We start from the raw sequence: 25,918 nt of genomic DNA, 5'->3' as shown, positions 1-25,918 counted from the left end.
TTGTTACGTATCCGCGTCAACCTCACGGTTCTTATATGCTTTTTTTAGGGAGGTTTTCACACTCTTATAAAGAATGCTTTGTTCTCCTCTTCACTTGCATGTTGTCTGGTGTCAGGCTTTAATACCATTTGTAATAGTTCAAGCTCACTGTTCGTTACATGTCGCCGTCAGTTTTACAGTTTTAAAACGCGTCTTCTACGGAGAGGTATCCACACGTTATAAGGAATGCTTCATTCCCCTCTCCAATCGATATAGGATCTCACAATCCATCCTCCTTGGGATCCAACGTTCTCGTTGGCACACCGCCCGATGTCTAGCTCTGATACCATTTGTAATAGCCGAAGTTCACCGCTAATAGATATTATCCGTTTTAGTCCATTACGTGTCGCCGTCAGCCTCACACGTCTTTTAGGGAGAGATTTTCACACTCTTATAAAAAATGATTCGTTCTCTCTCGAACAGACGTGGGATCTCACAAAAAGAGTAGTTTGATTACTCTTAAATTCTAGAATAATTAAACAAATGTGTAATCCGATAATGCGAAGATAAAACGGACTCTTTATATCCATTGATGTCACTCACCAATTTCAAAATCACAAAGCATTAAGGAAGAAGGTGGGATTGGTTTGTTTCTCAATCCCATTCCTTTATGAACCACTAAGGTTTTTATTGAAGCAATAATATTAGTTGGTTTGCTTTAAAACCTTAATTTCATTTTCATTTTGTACGATGAATTTGCTTTTTGGTCTTAAAAAGCAAAAGAAATGTTTGACTATTATGCTATTACGTACACTTCACTAAGTCCCAACACCTTTTTCTTCATCCCTCTCCCTCAAACCCATTTTTTTTTTTTTTTAAGGTATCATTCGACAAGTTGGTGTCCGAGGAGACTTAGGATTTGGCGGCCGATTATGGAGTTTGGGGGACGATGAAAATGAGAAATGGGAAGTTGAGAGATGTTGGATCATCAATATTATGATATGATATTGTCCACTTTGAATACAAGCTTTTTGGAACGCTTGAACAAAATATACAATTGAGCCTCTTTTTACTCTCTGAGTACAGTACTGGTTCAACAGAGCTCTATCACGGATCTTTGCTATGATTATACTTTCGAGTCTCACAACCACAACCATCGATCTTCAATATCACTACACCCTTCAAGGCTCTTTGTTTGTCATCTAAAGAATCTATTTGTGACACTTAAGTAAAAGAGTGATATATGAATGAATCGAGATCACATCTGAATGAGAGTGATTTTGAGGATAGTATGAGGGAGAAAGACGTAAAAGAATTGAAAGTCACTGACTATACCAACAAAGTGCATACTCCTTTTTGGTGTTTTACTTGGAGCAATGCTATGTTGGGTGAAAGGAATTCGTGTTAGATTGTGGAGATAGTCTTCCCTCTTAAAAAATGAGGAGTAAGTAACGTGACCATATTGCAGAGGATGTAGGAAAATGTTGAGATCAACAAATGCTGAATCCATATTCCAAATTTTGGGCATGGATTGTTACACTACTGACATAGTTAAGTTAAGATAAATGCATGACTCTGATACCACTGATACTGACAAGCGACCTTGTAATAATATGATATTGTTCACTTTGATCATAAATTCTCCATACTTCATTTTCAAAAGACCTCACACCAATAGAAATAGTGTCCCTTCCTTAGTTATATAACTATGATCGTCTTCTTAATTATCCAACGTGAACTCCAAGCTTATGATCACGCCCTACCTCGAATCTAAACGAAGTCTCAGCAGCGGCTCCTCGATTCTCCCAAACCCTCTCCTAGTCTTCCCTTTCTTTTTGGTGGCGTCTATTAGGGTTCCACTTGGACCCCTATAATAGGTGGAGGGGCAAAATGACACATTTGCCCCTCCATGGGCTTGGGTCGATTTATTTTATTTATTTTCTTTTCTTTTGTTTCGCATTACAATATTATTCTAAGCTATCACACTCTAAGGCCACAGTTAGCAGATATTGTTCTCTTCTTTGAGTTTTTCCTTCCGGCCTTTCCCTCAAAGTTACTAGGGATAGATTTCCACACCCTTATAAAAAAAATGGATGTGGGGTCTCACAATTCACCCCCTTCGAGGCTCAACGTTCTCGCTAGCACACCGCCTGGTGTCCACCCGCTTCGAGGCTCAGCATCCTCACTGATACATCACATGGTGTCTAGCACTTATATCATTTGTAACGGCTCAAGCCCACTGTTTGGTAGATATTGTCCGCTTCGGCCCATTACTTATCGCCGTTAGCCTCACGATTTTAAAACACATCTACTAATGAGAGGTTTCCACACCCTAATAAAAATATATTTTGTTCCCCTCCTCGTAACGGCTTGGTGTACCAACCTTGGCTTATACATTCTCATATTATACTGCATCTAACAGCCGAACAAGTAAGGGATTCTTCTCCGGGTATGCTAGCTTGGCTATTGACAGAGAAGACATCCATGTTATACCAACCGACAATATGACAATCAAAAAATGAGCCAAAACTGATCAAGCAACACCAGCCCATCCAATATGTATGTGGGCTCAAATATTCAGCACTTCCTCGACCAATTATTACCATTCATACGTGGCATTCATTTTTTTGTTTAATGTAAACAAAATCATAATGATAATCTTTGGCAGAGTTGAAAGGTCAAAGCTCATAATAATTATTTGATTTGATGGGAAACAGTAACAATCCACCAGCTCTATATATGGTACAGCTTCCAACATTAAGTTCTTACAACAGAAACAAAACAAAACAAAATAACATAAGATTTTGGTTTAAATTCTAATCTGAAAGGAAATAGCGATGGCTTTATCATTCAATATCCATAACCCGGGAGCCTTTGCATTCGGCCTTCTCGGTACCTATTCTTTCATATATCCCTTCTAACCTCAACCACAATTCAGCAACATAAATAACCCATCTCCTTTCTTCTAATTTTGTAGGTAACGTCATCTCCTTCATCGTGTTCTTGGCTCCTCTGTAAGTATCTACTCCACTTCATTTTTTCAGTGTATTTTGAGCTAAAAAATTAAAGGGTTTTGCTATGTGGGTGTGGCAGACCAACGTTTATAAGAATTTGTAAGAAGAAATCAACAGAAGGGTTCCAATCAGTACCATACGTGGTGGCACTTTTTAGCGCCATGCTTTGGTTATACTACGCCTCATCCAAGCCCGATGAAACCCTTCTCATTACTATCAATTCAGTTGGGTGTGTCATTGAGATTGTTTACATAGCCATCTTCGTTGCTTTTGCTCCTAAGAAAATTCGGGTATTGTTCTTGGATTAGTTACTTAAAGGTTTCAACTTTTTTTATGGTATTTAACTTTTTGATCCAAATTTGTACAGATTTCCACGTTGAGATTTGTTCTTCTGCTGAACTTTGGTGGGTTTTGTATAATTCTACTTGTAACTCACTTCTTAGTGCACGGCTCAAACAGAGTGAAGGTTCTTGGATGGATTTGTGTGGCCTTTTCTATCAGTGTCTTTGCAGCTCCATTAAGCATAATTGTACGTATCTTCGTTACTATGTTAATTTGTGTTGTGTGGCGTATGCTACCGCCTTCAATGCTCTGATACCATTTGTTGTGCACGGAAATGCTACAACCTTCAATGTTTGGATATCAATTGTTGTACTAATAGCGGAAGCAAGATCGAATTTACTCATACACCCACGAACGGAATTTAAACAAATAGACAAAGATTTAAAGAATTCTTCTCTCCGAACCACATAAATCTTTGTCTCTTTGTTTAGATTTCGTTCATGGGTGTGTGAGTACATTCAATCTTGCTTCCGCTATGTTGAGGATTGTTAGGAGTGAATCCCACGTTGACTAATTTTGGGAATAATCATGGGTTTATAAGAAAAGTAATATATTTCCATTGGTACGAGACCTTTTGAAAAAGTTTAAAGCAAAGTTTATTCCATCTACGAGTCATGATTCCTAACAGGCTATTGGTATCAGAGCATTGAAGGTTGTAGCATTCAACCATTTCTTTGAGGAACTGTACGTTAATATCTCGATTTTACTTTACGAAAGAGATTGGTGATTCGCACGAAGAGCGTGGAGTTCATGCCATTTTCTTTGTCGTTCTTCCTCACACTGAGTGCCATTACATGGCTTCTTTATGGCATCTTTCTCAAAGACATCTATATTGCGGTATTTTTTCTATTCACCCTATAAATTTTAGACCAATTATTAGTATAATTTAATGATTGAAATTCGTGTTTTGATTATGGTAAGCTTCCAAACGTGCCGGGGTTTATATTTGGGATAGCTCAAATGATTCTGTATATAATCTACAACAAGCATGAAATAGCAGGGGAAATGACTGCCGCCGCCGCCGCCGCCGCCGCCACAAACTCCGACAAAGAAAAACAAGATTCTGTTGAAGCCATTGAGGTAATCATAACCGAAGTCAACAACGAGGACAAAGACAAGAACTTGGAAGTCAACGGCCTTATTAGAAACCCTAATCATGTTTAATTATATTCTAACCCTTGCTTTTCAAATGGACTCATGGGTTTTTCTTGTTGAATCTCTCTCTCTCTCTCTCTCTCTCTCTCTCTCTCTCTCTCTCTAGTGTTCGAGTTTGTTCGTAATGGTTTGTTTTTGGTGTTTGGTGGATGCATTTGCTTAACTTCTCTCTATGCTATCACGTAAATCGTGTTATTTAGCTAGAGATTAGTGAGGTGATTATGGTGCCTGCATAATTAAGTAGGTTTTTGTATCCAAAAGTTGGTTTTTTTATGAATCTTTGCTCTCGTGTCATTCGTTTTTATTTTAATCAATCGTGGTTTGATGAAATGGGCACATCGCTTTTGTTCTCTAAAGTTTCAATTTGATTCTTAAATGTCAAAATATTACAATTTTACTGAGATCTCGATAAGAGCTTGGACGATATGCCTGAAAAGTAGTAGATTGTGAGATCCACCTCGATCAGGAAAGAGAATAAAAGATTCTTTATAAGGGTTTAAGGTTTAGGGAAAACTCAAATAGAATAATATTCAATATTCGATCACGGTGGGCTTGGACCGTTACATGTATCCATAAAATCCTTGAGTTTTACGGTGTTACATTCTTCTACGCAATGTGGCTTGTGTTATAAAGGAATTTTTCATTCTCGAAGATGTGCATGGTTAATTTCAATTATAATTTATTGTGATTTACGTTTAAAGTTATTGAAATATTTTATCAAATAATTTTATCTTTAAAATTATGGATAGAAAGGAATGTGATAAATAAACGTGACAATGCTGAGTTGTAAATGATCCATAGAAAGCGAAAGTAAAGTTATGAGAGAATGACAAAATAAAATAAAGGGAAAAAGAAAAGTTATGGGAAGAAATTTTGGAAGAACGACAAGTTTTAAATTAATTAAAGAAAATAAAGCTTTCAAAAAGGGGAAAATAAAAAGAAGAAATTTATGGAAAAATATAGTAAAAAGATAGATAATACTTAATTACTAATGTTGTTTGAATTAAAAAAATAAAAATTATGAGGAGAATCTTGAGATTTACCGCAATGGGCCAAAGCGGACAATATCTATTAGTAGTGGACAGGACAGCGAGGATGTTGAACCCCCAACATAGGTAGATTGTGAGATCGAGCGTGGAAACCTCTCTTAATATATGCGTTTTAAAACAATATCTACTAGTTGTGGGCTTGAACGGTTACACACCAAATCTTATAGTGTTGCTCGAACGCAACACGGGGTGTTGTTCATCCCTTATTAGCTTCCTCAAACTCATCATTTGAATGTTTACCATTCCCACTTCCGATCTTCCTTTTGTCATTAAAGTTGGTCAAACAGCGATGATCTGAGTGTTTTGTCGGAGTTTAATAAAGATAATTCTATCCAATCTCTTGTTTCTTCTTCATTGTTTTTATTATATCAAACTTTATTCTTCATCTCTTACAACATCATGCCATTATCATTCTTTCTAAAAGGAGGTTGGAATAGATTGCATGAAAATACTTTATAACCCCAATTAATTGCTTTCATGGTTGATAAAGCAACAAAATTATTGGAAAAAGTTGTGTTTATAGGCTTTATTTTGTTAGGAATCACGATGTGTTTATAGGCTTTATTTTGTTAGGAATCACGACTCTCTACAATCGTATGATATTGTCCAATTTGAGCATAAACTCTTATGGCTTTGCTTTGGGCTTTCCAAAAGTATTCATCACTTGTAAACGTATGATCTTCTACTAAAGTAACCAATGTGGGACTCACTCCCAATAATTCTTAACAATCATCCTCTCGAACAAAGTACACTATAAGAGTCCCACATCGATTGGAGTAAGGAAAGAGTGCCAGCGAAGACGCTGAAGGGGGTGGATTGTGATGTTCCACATTGGTTGGAGATGAGAACAAACCACCATTTTATAAGAGTGTGAAAACCTTCCCTACTAGATGCATTTTAAAGCCTTGAGGAGAAGCGCGAAATGGATATCTGCTAGTGGTGGATCTGGGCCGTTATATTTATATATTATTAAAAAAAAAAATGCAATGACAAAATGGTCAACAAACGCGAGTTTCGTGTTTAATTTTTTCTTCTTTATTCTAAACTTTTTCAATTAAATCATTTTTGTCTATTAATTTTTTTTAAAAAAAATTACTTTTGATCTCTAAAATTTAAAAATTATGATAAATTAGACCAGGTTCAGAACCCAATATCAATTTTATTAGAATTAATATTATTTTATATTTAAGTGGTTGAATTTAGGTGCATGGTTGGATTAGAATAATTGACTTGAAAAGGAAAGATCGACTTTAAAGTGAATAGCTACGGGTTACTAAAGAGCATTTGAAGATAATATTTTTATTTATTATTATAATTAAAGTAGTCGGAAAGTTAGAAACCACAGCTCTGCACATTGACCATAAACTCTCGTGACTTTACTTTTAGTTTCTTCAAAATGCCTAGTGACAACAATGGACATGTATTTTTTTCTTATAAATTCATAATCGTCCCTTAATTAGGCAATATAGAACTTTCGTCCAACAATTCTCGAACAAGACAGGGAGAGAGGGTCGGGTCCGACAGGCCACATCCATTTCACTATCATTTTATAAATTTTTATGAAATTTGAATGGATGAACAAGTGTTTGAATAATCCACCAAAGGGGAATCAATAGATACCATTCAAAACTCTAAACACAACTTTTATTGGACTCAATATATGCTTTATTCAAGTGGCTCTTTTATGTCCTGCTTTTTACTCTTTAAATATATATTTTTTAAATTTAGACACGTGTTGTTTAACGTTTTGCAATTATAAAATTTATATTAACAAATATTTTTCATTCTTAATTTGAATTAGCTCGTAAGTACGTTATAAAGAATAATAATACTAACCGACTCTGCATTTTGTCCTTTTCTAGGGATGTCTCTTCAATACAGATGAGAGTGTGGGCCCATTGGGCCTTTTAATACTACGTCCGAACTGATCCACACCTACTACGGTAAGCCCAATTAAGGTTTTTTAATTTCTTTTGAATTGAAAATAAGCATACCATATAATTCTTTTAAATCTCAAAATCAAAAAATAGGATTAACGATTTCATATTTATTTTACATACATACGATGTTATGAACATTATTACAATATAAATGAGCAAAATATACCTTTGATCTAATTTAAAATTGATTAGAATGAAAATAGTTGTAATAAATTCAAATTATTTCTCTACTTATAATAAAAGAACAAATTTAAAATTTCTATAACCTCTGCCTCTAACACAAAATGATCTGAAAGCACCCTAAACAAATTTATACTAAAAAACAATGACACACATAACCCTAATCCTAACTCATGGGGATACTAATGAAGATATATTTCATATAAATCCATTATCAATCCCTTAATTAGCCGATATGAGACTACTCACTCAACAATACTCACTATTCAACAATTGATGATGGATTCCCCCATCATTAGATCTTGAAAGGATTACTTTAGGGTTGTCTTTTACAACTAATATTGATGATAATTGGTCAGAAAAAAATGCTGTAGTCCCACAAACACACGGACAAAGGGGAAGAGATCTATCGTGTTTGAAGGAAAAAGGCACAAAAACCCAAAAGAAAACCAGCCTTCTTTCTATATTTTGATAGATCATAGCCTACAGAGGGTCATTAATTTGTAAGCATACACACACAGAAATATTCTGCACATAATGGCTTTTAAATCTCCTGAACTTTGTCACACGAACACAGTACTATCAGTTGTATATAACTAACTATATATGTATACACTTGGCCTTCCTGCCCTCGATGCCCATCTCACTTATCCCCAAAAGAATATTAAAATGAAGTACGTTCCTAGCAACTCTTCCCTATCCTCCATCTATGTATATGCAAAGTTGGTGTCATGACCATTATTAATCCACAACTCCTCCCTTTCCAACCTCAAGCTAACACTAAAAATCCGACCTCACTTGAACCCAACGAAAAATCATAGGAACAGAAAAAGAAAACAACAAATCCCCATAATCCACACGCATATAAAGCAAAAGCAGAACCCAAAAAATGAAAAGGAAAAGAAAAGGCAGGTTGGGGGGCCATCGTCAATCAGTAATAGACTAAAGTACCTGCTGCTGTGCTGCTGCTTCAAGTGCTTCAAGTGCTTCATATGAGCGTCTCCTAGTTGCTTTGGACCGTGTCATTTCAGTTTGCAGACAACTGAGGAGACTGAAAGCGGGTAAGGGTAAGTGTTTGCATACTGAAAAGAGAGTGTACCGCCGTAGACAAGAGGCTTGCCGTCATTCACGAGGCAGTCATCGTAATGAAGGCGCTTGAAGACTCTGGGGTTGATGAGATGAGCTGAGCTGAACCAGCCGCATTTGAAGTGAATTCCATAGATATCACAACCAGTGACACAAGCGTTCACCACTTCAACAGTGTAGGTGGGGATACCAGTTGGAAGTGGAGCTGTGGGGCCTTGGTTAATCACTATGTCTGATTTTGTGCACTTTTCACCCCAAATTCTGGTTGGTTCCTCAATTGTTGCTTCTCCTAAAGCACATTCAAATAAAGAAACAGGTCCATGTCATCTGTTGTCATTGTATATTGATCAATGTTCGACGCACCACCCACGTGCAAACATCACTCTTATAAATAAATATCGACCTCCCAATGGGAAAAAGTCTTTGGACACACAAAACACACTTTCGGGAAGTCATAAAGATATGTAGAGAAAGCATAAACAATCAATTATATAAGATAAAGCAAATTCAAAGGCAATAGATGAGAGGTAATGAGTAAAGAGAGTCTGAAAAAGACAAATCCACGGAGACATTTTCAAATTTCTGTTCATTTGTTTGACCCAACAAATTATAAAATTTAATACTTTGCCCATATGAAAAATTCTAGAACTAATAAAACTATACCCCCAACCATCCCACTAAAGAGAGTCCACGCATCAACTGTAGAGCTTTGTCGTCAAAGCAATGAATCAATTAGAATCTACAAAGCTAAAACTCAGAAAGGCATTATAATGCTCCTCGCTTTCGGGCCAAAGGTTGCTTTTATGTAATCAATGAATCGTCGACAGAAGAGGAACAAAGGCTGGTGGGTATATGGGATCTATTTAAGAAGACATCTCCAAAAACAGCTACAGAAAGGCCATATAGGTTAAAGAGCCGAAGCTGGAAAGCTATCCAGCAAAAGGTGTGTCTTAACCTCATTACTAAGAATGGACGGGCGTGCATTTCTGACACCAAATCAACCATTTATGCAATTGAGTAACCAATCTCTCCCTTCCAACATCCCCGAGATCATAATTCCAATACAAAACAAGAATCAAACGGTTATTAAAATAAAAATTTGCACAACAAACTCAGAAACGAACCTTCCTCTGAACGATTTTGTATTGGCATTTACGAAACAAGAGAAATCAGAATTCATAAACTTACTCGTCAGGAGAAGCTTGCGATGAGGGGCACCTATTGCGCTCTTCAAATCCATCCGAAGAAAACTAGGCGGACTCGGTTCCATAAAGGAATGAATAATATCCAGATCTGCAATCATGTAAGGAAGGGGACGATGTAAAAAAGTAGTAGAACAAGAATAATATCTTTGTTCCTATATGCAGCACAAAACGATAAAGGAGAACAGTGTTATATAAGGACAAATAAAATATCCAGATAGAAGAAGACGACGTATGAGTATATCAAAACAAAACGCAGTAAGAATTAAGTGCCAGCGATGATACAGACCTGTAAGAATGGCAGATACCAAAAAGAAGATGAAGAAAACCGAAGTGAAAATCACCGATACTCGCCTGGTAGTAGACAAATCTTTCATCATTTATAATAGGAATTCTATAGACCTGGAAAGAAATCTGAGGGATGGAACGAGTCGGAGTCGGAAGATTAATACGATGAGAAGAAATTAAAAAGCCTGCGTTGGAAAAAGAATGAAAACATCACATCATCAGAGAAAATTGCATTTAAAATACAATCAGTCAAAAGAAAGAAGAGCCGTCGAAAGCAAGCTATCGGTAGAACTTGGTTGACTTTAAGGAAGAACCATGGCGTTAGAGAGTCATACAGGCTGAAAGGTGGTCAGAGTCTGAGACTGTCGTTAGCAGTTACCCCACAGGTAGGCGTAGGCGATTTTAATGATGCGACAAGCAGGAGGTGGAATTCAGAAGGCGTAGGAGAAAAAGAGGAACCGCCGGTACAATTCTCAAGGAAAATGAAAAACCAGGAAAAAGCGAAGACAGTAATCCGTAGAAATGGAAGGAAAACGAAACGTGCTGCGGTGCAAGAGAAGTAGCAGTTATGGCGGAGGAAGAAGAAGGACAAGAATGAAAGACAGAAAAAGGAAGAATACGGATTGATTCAAATGCATGCGAGAGAGAGAGAGAGAGGCTGAAAAGTAAGAGAGAGGAAGAAAATGGAGCAGAAAGATCAGCTCGGCAGAGACAAAAATGACAGAGGGAAATTGCGTATACCTGCAAATAACAAAACACCACGATCCTCAGAAAAGTGTATATCATCGCTTCGTTTCGTATGAACGCATTTATGAAAGAAAATCCATACACATATACAATGCTTCAGAAGGAGACGAGACGAATGGGGAAGAGTGAAACGCAGACGGCGGCGATGGGCGGCAATATGTCGGAGGAGGGAAAAAGGAAGAAGGAGGTTGAGGAAAATTTAAAAAAAAAATAAAAAGAGGGGTAAAAATGAAAATAAATGGGAATTAAAGATGTGACAGGCACCTATATAGAGCGGTATTGTAGCGGGGGCGTAAGGTAACCGTCACGTGTGCAATATTTGTCCACGTGGGCTTCCAGCCTCGGGCTAGGCTCGGATGCATTTTTCTTTCAAATTTATTAAATACACATCCTAACCTAATATTCCTTTAAATTCTTCCTTCCCGGTGGGGTCCAGTGTACTGCTGTCGGCTTATTATTTTAATTTATTAAAACTTAAATTAATAAATATATCCTCGTTTCAAAAATATTTTTAAACCTAAATTAGTTCATTTAAACTTTTTAAATTTTAAAGTATTATTTTTTAAAGCAGAGGTAGAATGATATTTTTATTAATTTAGTTTAGTGATATTTAGATTTAAATTAAATTTAATAAATCTTTCAATTTCAAAAATCCAATAAATATTATAATTTTATAATTTTGAACCTTGTTTTTAATAGCTACACAACCTATTAAACATATTTTTTTAAAATATTTATGGTCTGACACTATAACAGCCCTAACTGTTACTGGGCCGATGAAATGACAATTCTCGCATTGGGCCACCAATAGTTCGTGGGCTCCACCGCTCACGCGTTGAAAATAAAACAGTGTTCTATTTTTTATAAATATAAAATGCTTTTTTTATCAATTAATTATAATATGAAGTACTAAGATGTAATTACATAATTACCCTAATTGACTTATATTTATTTACTTATATTTAATTTAACGCACAAAAAAAAATTATAATTTGTACAACCTATTGATAGATAACTTTTTAGAAAGATGAGGATAAAGCTTCACTATTTGACTATTGAAGCGGCAGCCAATGCAGTATTTTCAAGCTTTTAAATCTTTGAAATTTATACAATTTTATCTCAAATTTAAATAATATATACTTTAATGATTTTTTTTTATTATAATAACTAATAATAATGACAAGAAAAAAATAACATTCGTGAGATTTGACTTTTTGTTCTAACAAAAGTCAGATAGAAAGAGATAGAGAGTGTAAAGGATGGCACTTACGTCGAAAACTACACAACATGACATAACCAAATGACGTACGTTATATATTTTATACCTCTTTGAATTTATAACACGTAGAGTCGAGAGATTTGGCTTCTTGAGTCGAAAGTGTATAACTAAATTGATTGGGTTATGTTTAGAATTGTGTTTTATCTCTACTTAAATTCGTTAATCAAGATTTAAAATTGAGTACAAAAATTAGAGAAAATGAGTTTTAAGTATAAATAATAATATAAAAACAGACTTAAAATTAGAGATGTCTATAGGTGGGATAGGGACAGGGAAGTCTTATTCATTTTGATCAATGTCACCTATTTTTTTTATGAAATTCTCCATTTATTTTTGCCAAATACACAGCAGGTAATTTTTTATCGTTTATTATTCATTTAAAAAATAATAGTTATTTTAAAGTTTTTAATTTTTCAATGCACTATCAACCTAATTTCTAAAAATTTAAATTTTAATATTACACATAAATTTTAACAATTAAAATTAAAAAAAAAATCTACAGCATAGTTTAAATATTAACCTCGTTAATGTATTTATTTTCAGTCATCGGCCTTATTTAGATAAAAATATTCTCCCTTCTCTCCTTTATTTCTGGTCTAAACCGTAAATTCTCTCCGAGTGAGCGTGCTAAATTGTCAATATACGACTTTTTACAAGGGTGGGAATAGTATAGGAATATATGAATAATTTGAATTACGTGTATTATAATTTAAAAATATAATAAATAAATAAATAAATAAATAACCTCTCTTTTAATTTATTAAGAACGTTCATGTATTTGTTCTAAAAGAAGAGAATTAGTATTAAATACATTTTTTTATAATATTGTGTTGAATACAAACAAAAAAAGACCTAATAAAATAATAATAATATGCACGTGAAAATTGTGGGCGCAAAAGAGGAGGAGAGTGCATATAGAATTATTTGATATTTTAATAGTATAAATTAAAATTAAATAATATCTAAAACCTACTACACCACAACTAAATTTCAAACATGCCACGTCAAACTGCCAAATATGACTTTTCTTCTTATTTATTATTATTTTTTTCCTTCTCTTTTATTTTTAATAAATACAAAAAATCAACCAAAACTAAGTGAGATTTTAAAACCGTTGGTTAGAGAGAGTTTTTCATACTCTTATAAAAAATGGGTTCGTTTTATTCTCCATCCGAAGCAGAATTTTACAATTCACCTTCTTAGAGGTCCAATGTCCTCAAGGTTTGGTCTAAGTTTCCATACCCTTATAAAAAATGTTTTGTTTCTTTCTCTAATCGACGTGGGATCTCACCTCACAATACACCCTCCTTGAAGGTCCAACGTTCTCGATTTCTAGGCTTCTACACTCCTATAAGAAATATTTTGTTCTTATCTTCAACTAATATGAGATTTCATAATCCACACCCATTGAAATGTTTTGTTCCACACTTCTATAAGAAATGTTTCGTTCTCCTCTCTAACTAATGTAGGATCTCACAATCCACTCTTCTTGGAGGTCAGCATCCCTGATGTTTGGCTATGATACAATTTCTATAAAAAAAATGTTCCGTTCTCTTCTCTAACCAATGTGAGATCTCACAATCCACCCTCCTTGGAGGTCCAGCATCCTCGATGTCTGGCTCTGATATCATTCGTAACAACTCAAGCCCACCGTTAGCAAATATAACATCCTCAGTATCTAGCTTTGATATCATTTGTAACAGCTCAAGCCCACCATCAGCAAATATAGCATCCTCAGTGTCTAACTTTGATATCATTTGTAACAGCTCAAGCCAACCATTAACAAATATAGCGCTCTCGGTGTCTAGTTTTGATACTATTTGTAACAGCCCAAGCTCACTAATAGATATTATATTCTTTGACCCATTGTGTGTCGCTCTCAATTTCATAATTTTGAAACGCATCTGGAGAGAGGTTTCTACTCCTTGGAAACAGACATGGAATCTTACACTTTCATCTAACTTCATCCCAAAAAAAAAAAAAAGAAGCTGGATTAAGAAAGAAGATTCCAACCACAATCCAAGTATAAGAGGTCTTTGTTTTTTCTTTTCTGTTTCCTTGTTCCAACGTTATTACGAGTGTTTTTTTTGCATTATGTTTTGTCTGGTCTCAGGTTGGAGACAAAGGGAGTTCGTTTGTGGACAACACTAAGTGGGTTAACCATATTTGTCAACACAATTATTAAAACTATTCAAAATAAACCAGCTTCTCTCCGTTGACAAAAAAAACCCATTTTTGTATGATTAATAATAATGCAGGCATCTGGAATGGCTGCATAAAAATTTAAACTTTATCCTATAACCTCCCCTTCCTAGTCTACTCCCCCGCCCCTATATAAATTAAAACCGTTCCGGTTCTAATAATATATGGAGGGCACAAAGAAAAAGTGGAGTAAGCATATGAGTTTCAAGGGCTTGGTTCGGAGCCGATCGGTAGCAGGAAAAACCGGCGTTGGACCGGATGATGCGAAGAAAAAGAGCAAATTTTGGCGAAGTGGCGCGAAACTCAAACATCCGGTGGCTCCCGAGGGTTGCTTTGCGGTGTACGTTGGACCGGAGAGGGAACGGTTTGTGGTGAAGACGGAATTTGCGAATCATCCGTTGTTTCAGATGCTTTTAGAAGATGCTGAGGAGGAGTATGGGTATAATAGTCAGGGTCCGATTTGGCTTCCTTGTGAGGTGGGGCTGTTTTATAATGTGTTGGCGGAGATGGATGGCGGTGATGGGCTGAGGAACCGTTGGATGGGCGGGCAGAGCGGTGGTTTTCTCGCTTGTAGCCCACTTCGGCTGACTAGTTGCGGGAGTAGACATGACGGCGGGTATAGGGTGTTGAGTCCGTCGTCGATGCTTAAATTAAATGGTCTTTGATCTGTTCATAAATTTGCAAATATATATACAATATACACCGGAATATTTCTTATTTGATTTTTTTGGTGTTCAATTAGAAATATCAATCATTTCAATTGACTTGGACTACCCATTCCATTCATCTAGCCTCCCGATTTTCATGTGAGATCTCAGCATCGGTTAGGGAGAAGAACAAAATACTCTTTATAAAGGTATTGAAACATCTCCCTAACACACACGTTTTAAAAATCTTGAGGGAAAACCCGAAAAGGGAAAGTCCAAAGACGATAATATCGACTAGATGTGGGCTTGGGCCGTTACATTTCCACATGTTTATACCCTCTCCAACCGATGTGAGATCATACACATCTATTCCTTGAGACTTAGCATCATTACTGGCACATTACCCAATGTTGTCTACTAGAGAGAGATTTTCGTATCTCAATACATTTATAAAGAATGTTTCGTCTCCTAGATCTCGCAATGGGACTCAGCGTCCCCGACCTCACAATCTATCCCTTGAGGCCGAGCATCCTAGCATGCACACCTCGTCTACTAGAGAGATATCTGCTCTTTATAGAAATGTTTCGTTTTCCTCTCTAACTGATTCTCTGGCACATTACCCCGTCTTCTACTAGAGAGATTTTGCACCATCTCCAACCGACGTGGGGTCTCATAATCCACCCATTAGTACCCAACATCTTCATTAGCACACCGTCTCGTGTCTTGTTCTAATACTATAATGATTTAAGAGGGATGGGTTTAAGAATCCATCCCTGGGAGCACAACGTCCTAGTTAGCACTTCATTTGGTGTCTATCTCTTATACCATTTGTAATCCAAACCCACCAAAAACAACAGATATTGTTAGCATTAGTTCGTTATACAAATCCACCATAAACAGATATTGTTAGCATTAGTTCGTTACGTACCGCTGTCAACCTCATAATTTTCAAACGAGTACATCATTTTAATTAAGAACGATGCGAGGTCGATATCTAATATCATCATCTCCCACTAGCCCGAGTGACTAAAAATTGATTCCATAGGAGTAAGTGGTATTGTTAAAACTTATTATATGGAACATGAAGTACGAGGGGGTCATATATTGGGGTACACTCATATTTGTATTCCCAGTTCCGGCGATCGAACAGAAGGGGGATAAATAAGGGGCTTCAATCCAGTGAGCTCAAGCAGCCATTTCCCAAATGTGTCGGTCGGGGAACTTCCGGTCATTATAAACAAGTAATTCATCCATTCCACCACCTCCGGCAAAAACATCTTCCAGTAAAACGACATTCTCAACCACGGCGGTTCCGTCACGTACTCATCTCCTCTACAACCAGCCCTTAACATCGCTTCCACCGCGCCACCCACGGGTTCTATCGGCATCACGCTAATTACAGCGTCTCTCAATTCTTGATCAATGTACATCTTCCCATCTTCGAACATGAATTTCCCTTTCGTCATCTCCGATTCAATCAACCCCGGCGTCACAACCGTAATTCCAATCTCACTTCCAATTTCCACTCTCAATGTCTCATAGAAGCTTATCACTGCTGCTTTACTTGCCTTCGAATTTAAACAACGTTATAGAAAATCAGGACATAAGAAACATAGCAAGGAATTCGATATGAAATTGGGATTTTACACTGTAGAAGCTCAGGCGGGGGGTGGGAAGCCATGCGGCGGAGGAAGCAATTCCGATGATCTTCCCTCGGGTTTGTTTCAAGTACGGAATCGCGAAGTAAGTGCAATAAACCGTTCCCCAGAAATCTGTGTCCTGTGCAAGAACAAAAGCATTAATTTTTCTATCATTTTGCAGCCATTTTTGTTAAATCAGTGAAGTGGGTTGTTGAGATTCATGATCATCACCATTACTGATGCAATATTTCTGGGGTCCTCATATTCTTCAAACAAGTTGATGCTGGTAATCCCGGCATTGTTAACCAAGTGATCCACTATTTCAACCAACAATTATATACACACAAAAACAAACATTTCGGCAACAAACACAAATGCTTATAATTGTAACCATTGAAATCCACCGTTAGTAAATATTGTCTACAACGATTATAATTGTAACCGCTTATGTCCACCACTAGTAAATATACGTCCACCACTGGCAAATATTGTCTACTTTGCACTTGTAACACGAGAACTTCCCAAGTGGTCACCCAACTTAGTATTACTCTTAACTACATAATTCTAATGAGATCCATCTGCAAGGAGTTCTAATGAAATCCTGTGTGCATTAGTGAGAACTCAACTTAGTACTACTTTACGCTTAACTGCAAGGAATTCTAATGGAATCAAGTGCATTAGTGTTGATATGATCACACCCAAAGAGGACCCAACTTAGTACTACTCACGCTCAACCACGCTCAACTGCGAAATTCTGATGGGATCAAGTGGATTAATGCGGGTATGATCGCACACAAAGAAAACAATATTTATTAGTGGTGGATTTGAGCAGTTACAAATGGTATCAGAGTCAAGTCAATGTAACCGTGCAAGATACACTAGTTGGAGTAGAGACAGACCCCGTAAAGGATAAGGTGGATTAATGCTGGTATGATCGCACACAAAGAACCAATAACTAATAGAGTCAAGTCACTGTAACCGTGCAAGATACACTAGTTGGAGTAGAGACAGACCCCGTAAAGCCCGTAAAGGATAAGGTGGATTAATGCTGGTATGATCGCACACAAAGAACCAATAACTGTTAGTTGTGGATTTGAGCGGTTACAAATGATATTATAGCCAATCATTATAACAATGCAAGATACACGGGTTGGAGTAGGGACAGACCCATCGGACAGCAAAGAACTCCACATGTAGGGTAAGCTCTAAAACTCAAATAAAACAGTATCTACTAAGCAGATAAGTTTGTTACAATAATTTCAAATATTAAAATATTACTTACATCGTCCAAAGTGACTCACAGTTGTATCGACACATCGCTTGCAATCTTCAAGGTTAGAAACATCGGCATGGATGAGGAGAGCATAGGGCGACCCCAAAATCTCTGCCACATCAGCAACATCCCGGAGCCGATGATCCCTTCTGGCAACCAGCGCCAAATAAGCTCCTCTTTTGGCGTACTCGTACGCCAGATGCTTCACAAAATACAATCAAAACCCACAAAACAAAAAATAAACAGAAATTCAAATGAATTTGTTGAAATGCTTAGTTTTGAACCTCGCCGATGCCGGAGGATGCTCCGGTGATGAGAACGACTTTTCCGGCGACATCTTCGGCGGAAGTGGACCTTATTATGAAGAAAATGAACTTGAAGAGCAAGTAGATTGGGTAGATGAAGGGGAAGGCTGTTTGAGATATGCGGTCGATTATGATCTTCAAAAGATTGTTGATGAAATCCATGGGATTCTGTGGGATTATTTGGGAAGAGAACAAAAGTTGAGGTTTAAACGAAGGAGAAGGGATGATGTTACGTGGCACCATTGCATGCCAAATAAGCTACACGTAAGAGTACTCATAAATTAGGTCAAACAACTACTGTCCACGTTGCATGGTTCTTAAGAGCCTGCTAATAAAAATAAATTTCCACGTCATTTTAAAATGCCACTTGCCATATCACCTTCTGCTCAGTCATCTAACTCAAAACTATTCAAAATCATTTTTCAAACATAAACATCAAAAATAGACAGATTTGAAGTGGCTTGTTGATTAAGGTTATGGGCCCTGATAGCATTCGTAATAGGACATCACTCGACGTCTAGAAACTCTAGAAACTCATGGGGCCGGCACTTAAAAGAAACTATTTGTGATACTATTTGTAATAACCCACCACTACTTAATGCCTAGAAGTTTATGGGGCGTCTTCGTTAACACATCGCTTAGTGATACCATTTGAAATAGCCTACTGTCCGATGTTTGACTCTAATACCATTTGTAATAATCCACCCCTCGATGTCTGGCTCTGATACCGTTTGTAATAGCTCTCAGTCTGGCTGACTCTAATATCATTTGTAATAACTCACAGTCCTGATACCATTTGTAATAATCTACCCCTCGATGTCTGACTCTGATACCATCTGTAATGCTCACAACCCATTTGTAAGGGTTGTGTTCTGATACCATTTGTAATAGCTCATAGCCCTGTGTCTAGCTCTCATCATTTGTAATAGCTCGCAGCCCAGCATCTAACTCTCATACCATTTGTAATAACTCGCAGCCTCGTGTCTAGCCCTCATACCATTTGTAATAGCTCACATGACAATGTTACTACTAACCGACATTGTAGTATTTGAACTTTTCCTTCCGTACTTCTACTCAAGATTTTAGAACATACCTTTTATGCAGAGTTTTCCACGCCCTTATATAGAATGTTTCGTTCCCTCCTCCAACCGATGTAGGATCTCATAATATGTAGAACTAATATGTATAAGCTAATACTATGAGGGTGGGGATCCCGTGATTCATACACGGTCGGATCCTTCTCTTTGGTTTTAATCCTAACCTTGAAAAAATCGACTAGTCGAACACTCGGGACACGTAGAAGAGGATAGAAAAAGGAAACTGAGAGATTTCATTTTACAAACAAGCAAGCACACAGACGAAAGTACAAAAATCATAAGGAAAGAACAGGGAAGAGAATTAATACACAATATTATTCCAACGCCAACAAAAAACATACAACAAAAAAGCTCATAAATTGTACATGGATTAATCGGCCTTGCCACCGCCGGCGGAGCGAATGGACGACGGATACATCACATACTTAGCACCCGTATAATCGACCGCCTGCTTGGTCAGGGCGTCCGATTCCGAAGCTCCCGCGGCCGGCATAGCCAATATCCGGTAGCACCACTCCACGATCTCCGGGCAAAACGCCTTCCAGTAATACAGGACATCGTACCACGACGGCTCTGTCACGTACCTCTGTCCCCTGCATATCCCCTTCACCACCGCCTTCGCGCATGCCTCCGCCGTCTCCACTGGTACCAACCCTATCAACGCCTGACATCCACCACCATTTTGTTAAACATCTTTCAAATTGGTTTAAATAATTACAGGATTTGAAGAATAAAGGGGGACTGAAATTGCGTACATCCCTCATGTCCTGACGAAGCTCCATTTTGCCTTGAGCGTTCAATGCTTTGCCTTTGGTTAATTCAGATTCAACGAAGCCAGGAGTAACGATGGTGACACCGATCTCCGGCGACAGCTCCACTCTCAGTGTCTCAAACATGGTCTTAATCGCCGCCTTGCTCGACTGCCATTCAATTTTCAAACCCGTTTATAAGCTATGCTCTCAATAATATTTCACCAAAACCCATGTTTTTTAAAAAACATACATTGTAAATGCTCATTCTCGGCGCCGGCATCCACGCCGGAGGAGCCGACAGCGCCACGATCTTCCCTCTGCTGTATCTCAGATAAGGAATTGCCATATGGGTTAGATACACTGCTCCCCAGTAGTTTATATCCTGCAATTTACCCAAATTTATGTTCAAAACCCAAACAAATCCAAAACCCACCTTTTAACCCAAATAAAAGGTCAAATGAAACCACTTCTGAGGATGCCGGACTCAAAAGTGGTGAATTTTAAGTGAATTGTGAGATCTTAAAGGGGATGTGACAGTCTCGTTTTAGAAAACCCAACACAAATGGTATGAGAGACATGGGTTTGGTCCGTTACAAAACGGTTACAAATGTTATCAGAGCTGGTAGCCGAATAGTGTTTCAGGGACGAAGATGAGCCTAGATTATGAGATCTCATACCCTTTCGGTGGTGGAAACCTCTCCCTAATAGAGGTATAGGGGAATGAAGCATTACACAACAAGAGTGTAAAAATCTCTCCTAGTAGACGTAGAGTCATTTTGACAATATCTATGAGCGATGAACTTTACCACCAGTTACATTTACATTCTAATCCTAAGGTATTCAAGCTTTGTTCTTACCATTATTTGTCTGAACGCAGCAATATCGGCTATGTCTTCAAACATCACCAAATGGGTAATCGCCGCATTGTTCACCAAATGATCCACTGCATCACCAAATCATTATTAGAAAAACAACTCTGTTTTCTCAACTAAATTTCAGAACATTTTGCACTCACATCTCCCAAAATGATTCATCGTATCGTTCATAACCCGCCGACAATCTTCAAACTTCGAAACATCAGCTCGAATGGTGATTACATCTGGTGATCCATAATACCGAGCTATGTCTGCAACTTCTTCAAGTAGATTCTCTCGTCTAGCCACAAGCACTAAGCAAGCCCCTCTCTTCGCATACTCATACGCCAAATGCTGCAATTAAGACCAAACATTAATCCCTATTTTATCCTTCTCCCCCATATTTTCAGATGGGTTACCTCGCCGATGCCGGAGGAAGCGCCGGTGATAAGAACCACCTTTCCGTCGACATTTTCGGTGAACAGAAAACCAATCAAAGAGAGAAATGATTTGAAAGCTTGATAAGGCGGTAGTAAAAGGAAGAGGGAAATGAAAGTAAAGGGTGGAGCGACTAAATTCAGAAAGGTGTGAAGGATATTCATGGCTGCCGGACTGAGAATTCTGAAACTTTTCACCGGATAAAACAGAAGATCAGAAACAGAGCATAAGAGGAAAATAATTAAATGAGATTAAATAGAAGAAGAAGAAGAAGGCGGTGGCAAATTTGAAATGCATGAACAGGGATACGTGCTAAGAAGTAACCCCAAGGTGACAAATACCAACTAAAATCTATCACTTTGGTTCTTGAATTTGTCCTGGCAAGATGACGATCATGTCTTTGTCGACTCTGTTTTCAGAGTATCTCTTACACGAGCCGTCTCGTCAGAAGCTTTGTGTCGGCGGTTCCATTGACACGAATCATTGAAGATGATTATTGAACCACAGGTGGTTAGCAAACAGGTGAGTGTTGTAAATGTCGTTTTACAGAAACGGCGAAGTTTGCAATTGAGGAAGAAAATGAATCGGTGGCTTAGCCTTGGAAGAGAGGCGACCAGAACAAGGGAAGAACCAAACCAATGTTCCAAAACTACTGATGACGTGGCAATCTGTGGTGTTTACACGTGGATCTTCGACTTCTACGTGGCTGAACCTATTTCCATTTAGATAATATTATATTATTGTGTACCTTCCCGATTTTTTGTGATTTCTAATATAGTATAAGTGTTATACCCTTAACTTAACTTGTGTCGAAAAACATATCCACACCGTGAAAACAGACACCATTACCAAAACCAATGGGGCAAAAATTTAGATTCTCGGGTGAGAAGGGCGACCTTGAGTTTGCCAAGGATGGAAACGCATGTGGGTGTTAGCTTAGACTATTACAAGAAAGGGATCGGAGATGGAAACGAAATATTGTTTATAAGAATGTGGAAACCTCTCCCAATAGACTCGTTTTGAAACCCTGAGGTAAACCGTTATAGTAACAGGCCAAACCGGATAATATATAGTTGTAAGAAAACAAAGGGAACAAAATAGACAATATCTACTAGCGGTTGACAAAGGCAATTGAATAAGAGTGTAGAAACTTCTCCCAATAGACTCATTTTAAAACGGTAAGTAACACGGGACGGGATTGGAGAAGAGAACAATAAGCTAATAATATGTATGTAAGTACGCATTATAACGATTCATATTTGTCTAGTTTTGCGTGTAAGTTAACGATAGAAGCGAGCTCCCAATTTCTCTCCCACCCATTCCGAAGTGGTTCAACAATAACTCTCATTTCCCTTCTTTAATTTAATACCTTCTCTAATAATCTCTTTGGTTCCACCTAATTGCTCATTTCAAGACATCATTTTTATTCCCCATTTCTTAGCCAACAATGACCTAACTTCAATTATCCCCTCCCTAATATCCTTCATTTCCTTTCTCTTTTCAATTCATTCATCAATATCCAATGGCCTCCATTGCAGCATCATATTTGATTCCGAGAACCCGCCGTGGTTTAACGTGGGGACGTAACTCCTCCGTCGTGATCGCCAGCGCCGGTGGCAGCCGCAGCGGCCTACGTAGCGTGGACTTGGTAAATGGAAAGAAGGTAAATGGGGTCCACATCCCCGGCGAAAAAAAGGGATCTTTATTCATGGAAGAAACACACGTTGAAGGCAATAAGCCTCTCCATGATTGTCTTCTCGGAAGGTTTGTGGAGGAAAACTTCGTTTATGGCCAAACCTTTATCATTAGGTCCTACGAAATAGGACCCGATAAAACCGCCACCATGGAAACTCTCATGAATCTTCTTCAGGTATAATATGATATTGTCCACTTTTAGCCTCGTATTAAATTAATTGTATTCATTACTTATAAACTTATACAGGAAACGGCCCTGAATCATGTAACGTGTTCGGGGATAGCTGGGAATGACTTTGGGGCCACACGGGAGATGAGCCTCCGAAAATTGATTTGGGTTGTGACACGCGTTCATGTCCAAGTTCAAAGATATAGCTGCTGGTTTGTTTTGTTTAGACAAAACCCTTGTTGAATCTTGTGAATCAAAAATTGAAACTTTGTAATGATGCAGGGGAGATGTGGTTGAGATAGACACATGGGTTGATGCAGCCGGCAAAAATGGGATGCGGCGTGATTGGATCATAAGAGATTATCATACTCGAGAGATTATTACAAGAGCCACCAGGTTTGTAGGTTTCGCGCCATTAATATTCATGCAAATATGTGCCCTAATGAATGACCTAAAATGGGACATTTTTGGAGATTTTCAGCACATGGGTTATTATGAATAGAGAAACGAGAAGGTTGTCGAAAATACCCGACCAAGTACGAGAAGAGTTGACACCGTTTTACCTTAATAGAATTGCCATCCCTACTGACAAAAACGACAGTGAAAAGATTGACAAGCTTACTGATGAAACTGCCGACAGAATCCGGTCAGGCTTAGCTGTATGCATCTATTCCTTGACCTATAGATTTGATATGATGTTAGAGTAGGAATAGAGAAGAAAATGATTTATTTTCACCTATTACTTCAAGCCCATTAGTGGATTGTTAATTTGAATTTGAGATTTGATGATACCTACCTTCTAGCCACGTCACTTGCTTCTCGTGTTAATACACGGATCCTTTCCCGTGAGATTTTAGGTTGGTTAGAGAGGGTAACAAAATTTATTTATATGGGTGTGTAAACCTTTACGTGTAGTCGCTTTTTAAAACTTGAATAGAACACTCATAAGAAAAGGTCTAAATAGGACAATATTTGTTATAGTTTAAGACCTCTGCTAGTAAATATTGTCATTTTTTTAGCTTTTTCTTATGGGTTTCCCCTCAAGGTTTTAAAACGTCACTTCTAGATAGTGGTTTCCACACCGTTACAAGTAATGTTTTGTTCCTCTCTCCATGTGGGATCTCACAATATCTAGTGGTGAGCTTGGTTTGTTACAAATGGTATTTGAGCAGATACTAGGCCGATGATGATTCTCAAGGGGTAGATTGTGAGATCTCACCTTGGTTAGAGAGAAAGTCCAAAAGGGAAAGCCTAGAAGGGAAACCACAAAGAAGACAATATCGATAACAGCCCAAGCCCACCCTAATAGATATGGTCCTCTTTGAGTTTTCCCTTATGGGCTTCCGCTCAGGGTTTTAAAACGCGTCTTTTACGGAGAGGTTTCCACATCCTTATGAGTAATGTTTCGTTTCTCTTTCCAACCAATGTGGAATTTCACAATATCTGATAGCAAATAGCTTGAGTTGTTACATATGGTGTCAAACCCAGATACCGCGCAGTGTGCCAGCGAGAGTGCTGGCCCTCATAGGAGTGGATTGTGAAATCCCTCCTCGGTTGGAGAGGAGAACAAAACATTTCTTATATGGGTGTGAAAATCTCTTCCTAGTAGATGCATTTTTAAATCGTCAAACATAACTAAAAAGGAAAAAAAAAAAAAAAAAATACCTATTAGTAGTGAGCTTGAACTATTACACAACGACATGCTTAGAATTGCTACAACCAAACATGGAAATAATTTTCAGTCTAGAAGTGAGTAACTATCACTTAGTGAGTCGATGCAAGTGAATATCGAAAGCATCAAAGTTTAGAATAGAATTGAGATTGATATTTGACCTGCAGCCCAGATGGAACGACATGGATGCGAACCAGCACGTCAACAACGTTAAATACATAGGTTGGATTCTGGAGGTAATAAACCAATCCCCAGTAGTTTGGACAGAAATTGAATATGTTGATATCAAAACTATTGGTTGCAGAGTGTACCAATAAACGTGCTGGAAGATTATGATTTAACGAGCATGACATTGGAGTATCGAAGAGAGTGCAGGCAGTCCAATCTGCTGGAGTCGTTGACAAGCACCACCACCGCCGCCGCCGCCGCCGCCGCCAGTGCTGCAATAGAAGAGCCTCCCAAGAACAACCTCCAATACACCCACCTCCTTCGCATGCAACCCAACAAGGCTGAAATTGTAAGAGCTAGAACTCAGTGGAATTCCAAGCCCAAACGTTACTAAACACAATGCCCCCAACATCATATCAATTTCTCACCTATTGTTTTGTACAACTTTTTGTTTGTTTGTCTGTCCAAACCGCTCTCCATTTATAAATAATTCTTTTATTACGTGAGAGTCGTTATGTGACTATTGCACTTATAATTGTCGGTGAAACAATTAAACCATTTTTGTTTTGTTTATATCGTCCTCGTATTTATGTTTATAATGTTTTGAAATTGTTCGTAAAATTCAAGATTTATTAGTGTGTTTTTTTGTTCTACTTTGGAGCATATGATGCAAAGAACCATTCAAAACCCAAAAAAATCGGTTGTAGAGAGGAATGACGTTTTTTAAAATTGCGAGGATGGCTAG

The 25,918-nt window shown here is 37.7% G+C and overlaps 6 protein-coding genes across 11 annotated transcripts; 3 read left to right on the top strand and 3 right to left on the bottom strand.

Moving 5' to 3' along the window:
• The first annotated feature begins 2,765 nt into the window (after nucleotides 1–2,765).
• On the top strand, nucleotides 2,766–4,784 carry LOC111495227 (bidirectional sugar transporter SWEET12-like). Of its 2 annotated transcripts, XR_002720285.1 has the most exons (7): nucleotides 2,766–2,871; nucleotides 2,957–2,993; nucleotides 3,073–3,283; nucleotides 3,361–3,522; nucleotides 4,053–4,172; nucleotides 4,257–4,551; nucleotides 4,582–4,784. XR_002720285.1 is itself a non-coding variant. In XM_023145172.1 (6 exons), exons 1-6 carry the CDS (start codon nucleotides 2,817–2,819, stop codon nucleotides 4,497–4,499), a joined length of 828 nt encoding a protein of 275 aa, XP_023000940.1. In that variant the 5' UTR covers nucleotides 2,766–2,816; the 3' UTR covers nucleotides 4,500–4,784. The 2 variants fall into 2 exon arrangements, 1 of the variants encoding a protein (XP_023000940.1); XM_023145172.1 differs by having other exon boundaries at nucleotides 4,257–4,784.
• Nucleotides 4,785–8,037: 3,253 nt separating this feature from the next.
• On the bottom strand, nucleotides 8,038–11,195 carry LOC111495228 (protein TAPETUM DETERMINANT 1-like). 5 transcript variants are annotated; one of them, XM_023145177.1, is made up of 5 exons: nucleotides 10,977–11,195; nucleotides 10,571–10,778; nucleotides 10,237–10,420; nucleotides 9,934–10,038; nucleotides 8,038–9,034 (listed from the first exon to the last, which is right to left on the bottom strand). In XM_023145177.1, exons 3-5 carry the CDS (start codon nucleotides 10,325–10,327, stop codon nucleotides 8,682–8,684), a joined length of 549 nt encoding a protein of 182 aa, XP_023000945.1. In that variant the 5' UTR covers nucleotides 10,328–10,420; nucleotides 10,571–10,778; nucleotides 10,977–11,195; the 3' UTR covers nucleotides 8,038–8,681. The 5 variants fall into 5 exon arrangements, with proteins under 5 accessions (XP_023000945.1, XP_023000943.1, XP_023000942.1 ...); XM_023145175.1 differs by having other exon boundaries at nucleotides 10,571–10,976; nucleotides 11,065–11,195; XM_023145174.1 differs by having other exon boundaries at nucleotides 10,571–11,195.
• A 3,432-nt stretch (nucleotides 11,196–14,627) lies between these two features.
• LOC111495230 (auxin-responsive protein SAUR71-like) lies at nucleotides 14,628–15,163 on the top strand. The gene has a single exon (XM_023145178.1). The coding sequence runs from the start codon at nucleotides 14,628–14,630 to the stop codon at nucleotides 15,126–15,128; it is 501 nt and encodes a 166-aa protein (XP_023000946.1). The 3' UTR covers nucleotides 15,129–15,163.
• Nucleotides 15,164–16,201: 1,038 nt separating this feature from the next.
• LOC111495256 (11-beta-hydroxysteroid dehydrogenase 1B-like) lies at nucleotides 16,202–18,490 on the bottom strand. The gene is made up of 5 exons (XM_023145208.1): nucleotides 18,308–18,490; nucleotides 18,033–18,225; nucleotides 16,982–17,067; nucleotides 16,758–16,889; nucleotides 16,202–16,678 (listed from the first exon to the last, which is right to left on the bottom strand). Exons 1-5 carry the CDS (start codon nucleotides 18,488–18,490, stop codon nucleotides 16,226–16,228), a joined length of 1,047 nt encoding a protein of 348 aa, XP_023000976.1. The 3' UTR covers nucleotides 16,202–16,225.
• Nucleotides 18,491–19,711: 1,221 nt separating this feature from the next.
• LOC111495641 (11-beta-hydroxysteroid dehydrogenase 1B-like) lies at nucleotides 19,712–21,706 on the bottom strand. The gene is made up of 6 exons (XM_023145760.1): nucleotides 21,451–21,706; nucleotides 21,193–21,385; nucleotides 21,035–21,120; nucleotides 20,428–20,559; nucleotides 20,181–20,345; nucleotides 19,712–20,089 (listed from the first exon to the last, which is right to left on the bottom strand). Exons 1-6 carry the CDS (start codon nucleotides 21,631–21,633, stop codon nucleotides 19,796–19,798), a joined length of 1,053 nt encoding a protein of 350 aa, XP_023001528.1. The 5' UTR covers nucleotides 21,634–21,706; the 3' UTR covers nucleotides 19,712–19,795.
• A 1,101-nt stretch (nucleotides 21,707–22,807) lies between these two features.
• Nucleotides 22,808–25,709, top strand: LOC111495310 (palmitoyl-acyl carrier protein thioesterase, chloroplastic-like). The gene is made up of 6 exons (XM_023145289.1): nucleotides 22,808–23,339; nucleotides 23,412–23,545; nucleotides 23,616–23,729; nucleotides 23,815–23,992; nucleotides 25,173–25,241; nucleotides 25,310–25,709. The coding sequence occupies exons 1-6, from the start codon at nucleotides 22,992–22,994 to the stop codon at nucleotides 25,565–25,567; spliced, it is 1,101 nt and encodes a 366-aa protein (XP_023001057.1). The 5' UTR covers nucleotides 22,808–22,991; the 3' UTR covers nucleotides 25,568–25,709.
• Nucleotides 25,710–25,918: the final 209 nt, after the last annotated feature.

The sequence above is a fragment of the Cucurbita maxima genome, unplaced genomic scaffold (genome assembly GCF_002738345.1).
Source record: "Cucurbita maxima cultivar Rimu unplaced genomic scaffold, Cmax_1.0 Cma_Scf00021, whole genome shotgun sequence".
Classification (NCBI taxonomy): domain Eukaryota; kingdom Viridiplantae; phylum Streptophyta; class Magnoliopsida; order Cucurbitales; family Cucurbitaceae; genus Cucurbita; species Cucurbita maxima.
Note: the sequence above shows the minus strand (reverse complement) of the source record. Positions and strands in the feature narration are given on the sequence as shown.